General features: G+C 47.4%; 1 protein-coding gene across 1 annotated transcript in view; it reads right to left on the bottom strand.

Annotated features, from left to right (window-relative positions):
• The window catches only part of ARHGAP40 (Rho GTPase activating protein 40), a 68,593-nt gene that overhangs the window by 35,094 nt on the left and 23,830 nt on the right, over positions 1 to 9,669 (bottom strand). Inside the window, exons 5-7 of the mRNA XM_007934662.2 lie at positions 4,542 to 4,744; positions 3,078 to 3,083; positions 134 to 436 (exon numbers count right to left, since the gene is read on the bottom strand). Coding sequence (XP_007932853.2) covers positions 134 to 436; positions 3,078 to 3,083; positions 4,542 to 4,744 — 512 coding nt within the window. The remainder of the gene's footprint in view (positions 1 to 133; positions 437 to 3,077; positions 3,084 to 4,541; positions 4,745 to 9,669) is intronic.

The raw sequence follows: 9,669 nt of genomic DNA, 5'->3' as shown, positions 1-9,669 counted from the left end.
ACCCATTTGTAACAGGGACATGGTGACATGCAGGGAAACACACACGTGTGCAAGCACATGCACTCCACACACATGTATGCACACACACACACATGCACCTGTGTGCACCAGCACAGCCCTGCAGCAGTAACACTGTCTCTCTCAGGTTGTGATGGCATCACAGAGACCCTGGGCAGACAGGGTCTGCTGTGACTCCCATGCTGTGATTTCCTCATGCCACTTACCCCTGAATCAAAGACTCCAAAGATGTCTCTGACATCTCTGACAGGCGTTTTGTGTCGTCTTCGGGTTGAGCGGGCATAGACGTCCAGCCTGCGGCACACAGCGGCCACCTGGGTCCGTGTAAGGGTGGACAAGAGCTTCTGGTAGTCACCATTTGCACCCAGGCCATCAAGGAGGTCCCACAGGCCTGTGTCCTGCAGCCACTGGGATTCAGCTTCATCCTCTGCCAACAGAGGGACAACGCCCAGATGAACACACACAACTACACACTCAGTCACACACAGTAGCCAAAGCCACATCTAGGGCACACACACTCACAGGGACATAGGAGTAAGCACATACTGGATCCTGAGACACCTCAATGTCATTAACATCAACCAAGCTCATCAATGGGGAGAAGATCTAGCAAAGAAGGCCTCTGAGAACTTGGAGGGGGCGTGTATTGATGGGTGTCAGCCAGTACCTGGATTTCCACCCCCAGGGTTGCAACCCCTCGTAAACACGGAGCAGGCTGAGCAAGGCCCCTCTCTGTTCTGCTTCTAGAATATGACCATGAATTCACTCTCCTTCTTGCGTCTAACAGAGAGCACTGCAGGGTCACATGGGCCCAGCTGTGCAGCACAGATAAGGGAAACCAGAGTGTTGGCAAGCAGTTAATGGTCCCCTTGCTCAGGACTTTCTTTGTGTTGGAATAGTCCCCTTCACTGGGCTTCAGACAGACACTGCCAGAGCCCTACAGCAAAAAGCATTAACCCGAATCATGGGGCATGTTGAAACTGCAGGTGCATGGGTCCCCCCTCCAGAGATTCTGCTGTAGGAATTCAGCGGCGGGGCCTGGGACCTGCACATTTTTTAAATTTTATTTTAATTTTTATTTTTATTTGGGTGAAAGTTTACAGAGCAAATTCATTTTCCATAGAGTACTTCACACACATTTTGTTTCATGACATTGACTGCAATCCCCACAATGTAACAGCTCTCTTCCCACTTCCTCCCTGGAATTCCTCTTCCTTGTGTCCTTCTTTCCTATGGATTCCTGCCCCCTGAGCTATCTTTCTTGGCAAATACTGCCATTCTGTTCTCCCACAATTGATCACTCTAAGGAGTGTATCTACCTGATGTAAATGTTCACCCCATATGACTGTCTATTGTTTGGCTGGAAGCCACGGGAGTGAGTTCATTTCCAGATCTGAAGGATAGTAGGGGCCATAGTCTCAGGAGTTTCACCAGGCTTTATCAGACCAGCAAACCTGGTCTTCCCCACCACCCTCCACCGCCAATGATTTTGAGTTTTGTTCCACACTGTTCTCCCATTCTATCCAGGATCTCCTGCACTGGGACCTGCACTTTGAACATCCTCCCCAGATTATTCTAATGCAATGGGGTCTTCAGATCACACTTAGAGAAACACAGGCTTGGTGTGTTCCTGCATTGTTATGGGGGACCTGTATGAGAGTGCAAGGAGGAAGTGTACACATGTGTGAGAGGACTAGGGGTGGATACTTTGGGAGATGCTTAGAGGGAGGTATACTTAGTTGTGACTCAAGCTCCAAGCTTACTGCTGTCGAGTGGGATCCGACTCATAGCGAGCCCTCCTTGGGTTTCCGAGGCAGTATCACTACAGAAGTAGTTGCCCAACCTTCCTTCTGAGGAGTGGCTGGTGGGTTGAAATCACTGGCCTTCCCGTTAGCAGTCAAATGCCTTAGGCACTATGCTACCAGAGCTCCTGGTTGTGACTAGTGCTGACCAAGTTAGTCAATTAGGTCCTCATGGTTTAAAACACAAAACGAAAATGAGACCTGCTTTCATGGCAGCCTTGGTTGTGCAAATAAGCCAGAGATGAGAATCTTTCTCCAACGTTTCCCCTGCAGATATTCACAGCACCAAAGTCCCCAGGGCAGCCACAGCTTTGAGGTCTGCCCTGAACGTGTGCTGGTGGTGGAGGCACTGATCCGACGGGGATGCCAGGACTGTTTTTCCCTCCTGCTACCCACAGGATCAGGAGCCCTGGGTGACACAAATGGTTACGTGCTGGGCTCCTAACGGACAGGGTGATGTTTCAGGCCCCCACAGAGGTACCTTGGAAGAAAGGGCTGGTGACCTACTTCCAGAAGATCACAGTGTCCAAAGCCGGATGCAGCCCAGTTCTGCTTTGTAACACATGGGGTCGCCAAGGGTCAGAACTGACTTAGCAGCAACAGCCCTTGGTTTGTAACCACAGTATGTTTTAAAAAAAACAGCATTACCTGAAGACCAAACATTGAGCTACCATCCTCATACTTTTCCTCTATATCTAATTACCTCTTACAATTATTAACGAAACAGCTTTCTTGGGCCATTGTGTTCTTAAACAGAAGTTTTAAAAAAAACAATATCCCCGCCATAAATAGAGCATCCAATATCACTTGCCATAACCAGACATTCATGGAAGAATAAAGAATCATTTAACATTCATGGACTCCATACCCTGCAGCTAGCTGTTCTGTGCCCAGTAAATCTAAATAAAAAAGCTCCTGTGTGTTTAGTTGTCCAAAGAGGTTTCTCCTTTTCCTACCTCGGTCTCAATCCATCTCTCTTTCTCTTTTTAAAAATTGTGATTTGGGTGAAAATTTACAGAGCAAATTCATTTTCCATACAGCAGTTCATATACATTTTGTCTTTTGACTGCAATTCCCCACAATGTAACAGCTCTCCTCCCACTTCCTCCTCATAGTTATCCCTTCTCAGTGTCCTTCCCTCCCATGCCCTCCTGCCCCTCAAGCAGTCTCCCTGAGCCGACACCAATCCACATCTTTTGTTTGAGATTAGATTTATGGCTACATCATGATGCTTGCAATGGAGCACATCTCCTAAACCTTCTCCTGTACCGTCGGGGGTTTTCACTGCCCATTTGGGAAACACTGCAATCAACTGCCAGGCTCTTGGGAGATCTGGGTTTTTCCCATAGTTTGCTTTGTCAGCCATGGACTAACACAGTGGAATTGTGTGCCACACTGAAACAGTGTGCCTGTGGACATGCTATTTGTTCCCTCACTCACTGGTCTCAGAAACATGGCATGTTTGTATGTGCTGAGCACTGTTCTAGGCACTGAGGAAATGGATGACAATGTCCCTGGCCTCATGGAACTTACATACTAATGGGACATATAGATAAATGTAGGCAGTGATGAGTGCTGCCACATTAAATAAAGCAAGACAAGGGGCTAGAAAGCGATGGGAGCAGGGGGTGCCATTTTACATAAGGATTTCTTTGAGGAGGTGACAATTGGGTCTACCTCTGATTGGAGAGAACAAGCCATGCAGATACCTGGGGGAGAGCATTCCAGCCACAGGGAACAGTAAAGACAAAGCACTTGGGGTGCAAGCATACCTTTATGGTCCAGGAACAGCACTAAGGCCAGAGTGACAAGAGTGGTGTGAAGACAGAGTGGGAAGAATGAGGCAGAGTAGTATGGCCCCGAGTTGGCAAGCACTGCAAGCTGTGATGTGGTGGATTTACAACATGCCCACAACGTCTTTGACCCTTACCCCGTCAAGAGGTGGAACCTAATTCCTCTCCCCTTGAACATGAGCTGGACTTAGGGAAATAGAAGGTGGGGGAAGCAGTGCTGTCTGACTTCCTAAGCTGGGTCAGAAATGGTGATACAGCTTCTGCCTGGCCACATGCAGGGGCCACATGTTCCAACCAACAGCCCCACATGAGGCCCAGCCAACAGTCACATCAACCACCAGGCCCATGAGTAAGCATGCTTTGAGATAACTCTAGAACTGGTCATCATCTGCCTATAACCTGAGCGAGGCCAGGCAACAAGGAAACAATGAAATGTAATAATAATTGTTGTTGTTGCTTTACATCACTAATTTTGGGGTGGTTTGTTGTTACGCAGCAATAGATGACGGGGACATGTGGTTGTCTATTACTCTGAAAGAGATGGGGAGACATTTGAGAATTTCAAGCAGAGGACTTAGAATTGCACTAGAATGTAAGTTCCACAAGACAAGAGACTGTGTTTTGTGTTCACTGCTGTATCCCCAATGCCTAAAACATTGCCTGGCAGAAATCAGGCACTCTGCTAATATCTGCTGAGTGAATTAATTAAAGGAAGGAGGTGATCTTATTTGCATTTTTAAAAGATCGTTTTGACTTTTGTGGAGAATAGACCATTGGGAACAAGGGAGATCAGTGAAGAGGATACTGCAACAGTCCAGGTAAGAGATGAAAGCCTTTTGTGTCTCTTTATGGTGGGACCCTCTCACATTTCTCCCCCTGGAATAAGGTCTTCCCACCCACCCTCCAGATCCCAGCCAGTGCTCCTTACCCTCAGGAAGCCAGCCTTCACTCCCACCACTGTCCTCCTCTTTCAGCTCTTCCTGCTGTTGGATCCGCTCCAGCTCCGTCCAGAAGCCATCCATGGACAAGCTTTGGGCTGAGGACAGCCGGGAACGGGGGCAGTGAGCAGGGTGTGGCTGTGGGAGACTCTTCTGGGGAAGCAGATTCATTTGGACTGAGGAGGAGCCAGAGCTGTAACAAGTAGGGAGAGAGGAGGGAGTCAGGCAAAGTCTGATCAGGAAGTGGCCTGACGCCTTGCTGTTCCCCAATGAGGAGCCTGGGGGCTCTGTGAGTGGGGAGAGCTTTCTGAGTATGTTTCTCAAGGGGGAGGACTTACTTCTAGTATCAGCTATTGGGAGAACGGTCGGCCATGGCCCCTCTTACCAAGGACACCTAATCAAAAGCCTTGAGCCTAGACAACTCTCTAATAGTGGAGGCTGGTAACTGAGCCTTACCTCTCTCTCTCTCTTCCTTCTCCTTACTAGGGAGCCTCCCTCCCTGCTCTGGGTACACAGTAAACTTTCTCTGCTCTGCTCACCTGCCTGTGTCATATACCTCATTTCTGTATCTGCACCCAGAAGGGAGGGAATGAGGTCTTTCAACTGCAGCACGAAAGGGGTGTGCTCAGACTACCAGCCCTGTGTCAGCTGCAGGGAGTGACCTGCTGGCCTGGGAGAGCAGTGCCCCCTGGCCCAGAAGACCAGAGCTGATCCTGCTCTTCTCTATGCAGGTGAAGCATTGTTCCACCCAATGCCTTGTGTAAGTCATGCTTCTGTTGGCATCAGCAAAGTGACCAGCTACCTATGTCCGCCGCAGAATCACTTGGAAACAAACAGCACTGCAGAGGACAGAGAGAGGACCACAGCGCTCTGCTTCTTGCCACTTTCTCGGGCCAGGGGAAGGTTTCTGACAACCTAGAGGGATAGCACAGTGGCTACGTACTTGGCTGCTAGCCCAAAAGTGGGCAGCTCAAACCCAACAATGGCTCTGTGGAAAAAAAGACATAGTGGTCTGTTTCCATGAAGATTCCAGCATAGGAAACCCTATGGGACAGTTCCACTCTGTTCCTAGGGTCACTGTTAGAAGTGACTTGGTGGAACACAACAATAAGAATGGCACACTAGGCATTAGTTAGAGGGAATCAAACCCCAAGAGAGGTGAGGAAATTACATGCAACACCTTACCAAACTGTTACAGAAATGTCTACTATCTCCTCCTGTGATAGTTGGAGCTGTGTGTCAACTTGGCTGGACCACAATTCTGTGTGGTTTAAGCAGTTGTGATGTGGTTATTCCCATGATTGGATTAGATGAATGTGTTTTAAGCAGCTAATCCATTGAAAGGGAGTTTCCCTAGGGGTGTGGCCTGCTTCCAGTATATTTATGACGGGGAAAGAGACACTCTTCTGTGGATCAGGATTCTGTTGTGCTGCCTACAACTGTCTGTGAGCGAACAATCCACCATTTGGCCTGGAGATCTTGGATTCATCATTAGTTGGAGTCAACAGCCAGTGTACTGCCTGCTAACCTTGAGCTCCTCAGCCCCTGCAGCTGCAACAGTAGGGAAAAGCCTCCAGCTTGACGTTTGATCCAAGAACTTTGGACTTGCCGGCTTCTATAAGTGTGTGAGCCATTTTCCTAAGATAAATTTCTCTTTCTCTCTCTATATAAGCTTTACTGATTTTGTTTCTCTAGAGAACCCAGTCTAACATACCTCCCTACCCACACCTCCTTATTTGTGAATCTGACTTCCACAGCCCTGATTTTTCCTTTTTATAACATCTGAACACCTCTTCTCTTCTCTTCTTTCCCCACTGCCAGAGGTGACTAGACCAAAGCACCAGACCACAGAGGTACCATCCATCAGATGGGCCAATCAGTGCCTCTCATGCTGTTTAACCAAGAGACACAGAGATGGAGGGAGTTGGTGTCAGGCGCACACCCCTACTGGGAAGCCATGTGGTGGTGATGGGGCTGGAGTGGCCAAACTTTTGCTGTTGGGTCAATTCTGACTCAGGGTGACCCACGTGTGTCACAGGAGGACTGTGCTCCAGACAGCTCTCACTGGCTGATTTTTCAGAAGTAGATCACCAGCCTTTTCTGCTGAGGCACTGAACTGAAGACCAATTCCCAGTTAAATACAAAATGGGCACTATTTGCCAGTGAGTTGATTCTGACTCCTAGCGACCCTATGAAACATAGTAGAACTACTTCATAGAGTATCCAGACTGCCACATCTTTCTCACACAGAGAAGCTGTGGGGTTTGAACTGCTAACACTTACAGTTAGTAGACCAGTGCTTAACCCTGTGCCTTCACACTGAGCCACCAGAGCTCCATTGCTGTCACACAGGGCCCTGCAATGACAAAGGCCCTATACTTGGTTTAATGGTCGACTGTTGCCATCTTGAAATTCTTAATAATTTGAACCAGGGTCCACATTAATTTTGCGCTGGGCCTATTTTGCTGGCACCTCACCCATAGACCCCACCTTGTGCCTTCCTCCTGAGTATGCTGCCCACATGCTCAGCTCAAATCCTGAGCTGTAAACAATCCACCCTGAAGCATACAGGCATACCTTGGAAGTATCGCAGGTTTGGTTCCAGACCACAGCAATAAAGCACATATTGCAATAAAGTGAATCACACACATTTTTTGGTTTCCCAGTGTGTATAAAAGTTATGTTTGCACAATACTGTAGTCTATTACTAAAATATAGGAGTTCTGGTGGCATAGTGCCTAAGGCACTTGACTGCTAACTAGAGGCTGCAGGTTCAAACCCTCAGAAGGAAGGTTGGGCAATCTACTTCCGTAGTGATACCGCCTTGGAAACCCAAGGAGGGGTCGCTATGAGTCAGATCCGACTCGACGACAGTGAGTTTTTTGTTATTACTAAAATGTGGCACAGAGACACGAAATGAAAACATGCTGTTGGAAAAACGGTGCTGATGGACTTGCTCAATTCAGGGTGGCTACGAACCTTCAATCTGTGAAAAAACGCAGTATCTGTGAAGTGCAATAATACAAGATATGCCTGGACTCAAATGTAATAAAACAAAGAAATCTCAAGTCTGCCAGTGCCCTGAGAAAAAAGCAGGGCACACGGGCCTCTCTCCAGGCAACAGCTTGGCCATTTTCACCAAGCAGACACTTAACTGGAGACCAATTCCCAGCTAATTATAAAATTGGCTATTGCGCTCTATTTATGCTGTTCGAGAAAACTGCTAGTCAGTGTACCGCCTGTGAATCTGTGTTGGATCTCATGCTGGTACACAGCTCGGTTTCTTTAGCTGCTTTGTGATTCACTTGGAAACTACTGGCATCTGTGTGTTTGTGTGACAATTTGAAAGCTGCGTTGACTAAACCAAAACAAAAGTCATTAACTGTGTCACCATTTTGTCAGCTAAGCAGTGACAGGGGTGGGCAATCATTTCTTTGAGTGAACCTTTAGAGGAGGTCAGAGAGGGGAAGGAAAGAACAGAAATGAAATAAAGCATCAAAATTCTGAACACATAACGGTGCCAAGATCACACTTTGCAGGCCGGGAACGAGTACCCCCTTTAGCAAGAGACCAACAGGCACTAAATTTGTTCACAGCTGCATAAACACAGCCAATATTTCTCTTTTGTTTTTAACATTTTGTTGACGTATCACGTATGCAGAAAAGCACACATAATCTAAGTGTGGTATTGTTGTTAGGTGCTGTCAAGTTGGTTCCGACTCACAGCGACCCTACGTACGATAGAACGACACACTGCCTCGTCCTCACAATCATTGCTGTTGGAGCCCATTGTTGCAGCCACTGTGTCAGTCCACTTCCTTGAGGGTCCTCCTCTTTTCTTGCTGTCCCTCTGCTTTACCAAGCACAGTGTTTGTCTCCAGGGACTGGTCCCTCCTGAGAACATGTCCACGGTATGTGAGACAAAGTCTCACCGTCTTCCTTTCTAAGGAGCATTCTGACTGTACTTCTTCGAAGACAGATTTATTTGTTCTTCTGGTAGTCCATGGGGTATTCAATACTTTTCACCAACACACAATTCAAATACATCAATTCTTCTTTGGTCTTCCTTATTCATTGTCCATCTTTTGCATGCATATGAAGTGATTGAAAGAGCATGACTTGGGTCAGTCGCACCTTAGTCCTCAAAGTTACATCTCTGCATTTTAACAGTTTAAAGAGATCTTTTGCAGCAGATTTATCCAATGCAATACATTGTTTGATTTCTTGACTGTTGCTTCCATAGACATTGATTGTGAATCCAATGAAATGAAATCCTTGACAACTTCAATCTGTTCTTGTCGTGCTGTTGTTTGCTTATTGGCTCAGTCGTGAGGAATTTAAGCATAGAGCATGGTTCATTGTCTCCAGTTGCCATTTTGTTTTTAAACATTTACTGAGCACTTACTTTATGCCCAGTTCCAGACAAGTTTAGGCATCAGTTTAATTCTTTCATCAGCCCCATGTAGTGGGTGCTATTGTCTCCAATTTACAGATGAGGAAACAGATACAGCAGGATTAGGTAACTCACTCAGACTTATCTAGTTGGCAAGTGATAGTGTCAGAATTTGAACCCAGGCTGTGAACTCCAGTTCTAATGCTCTTACTTGCTACACTCTCTGGTTTTAGGAGGTCCTTTGATGTAAATGAGCAGAGGAAGCAGTGGTTCGGTGGCAGAATTCTTGCCTTCCATGCAGGAGAGGCGAGTCCCTGACATTGCGCCTCACGGGCAGCTACTGCTCATCTGTCATTGGAGGTTTGCATGATGCTTTGATGCTGGACAGCTTTCAGCAGAGCTTCCAGACTGAGACAGACTAGGAAGAAAGCTCTGGTGATCTACTTCCACAAATCGACCAACGAGAACCCTATAGATCACAAAGGTTCAGTCCACAGTCGATCATGGGGACGGGGTGGGACGAGGCAATGTTTCACTGCATTGTGCATGGGGTCACCACGAGTCAGAGACTGACCCCACTGCAGCTAACAACATCAAGGTGTTAATAAAGTGGTCTGAAGGTGGGGACCAGGTTTGCTGGTCCAGTGGAGCCTGGTGGAACCACTGAGACTATGGCCCCTAGCTGCCCTTCAGGTCTGGAATTGAACCCACAACTGTGGTTTCCA

The sequence above is a fragment of the Orycteropus afer genome, unplaced genomic scaffold (genome assembly GCF_000298275.1).
Source record: "Orycteropus afer afer isolate SDZICR_OR568_19922 unplaced genomic scaffold, OryAfe1.0 scaffold00020, whole genome shotgun sequence".
NCBI classification, from domain to species: domain Eukaryota; kingdom Metazoa; phylum Chordata; class Mammalia; order Tubulidentata; family Orycteropodidae; genus Orycteropus; species Orycteropus afer.
The sequence above is the reverse complement of the archived record's forward strand: the minus strand, read 5'-3'. Positions and strand labels throughout refer to the sequence as shown.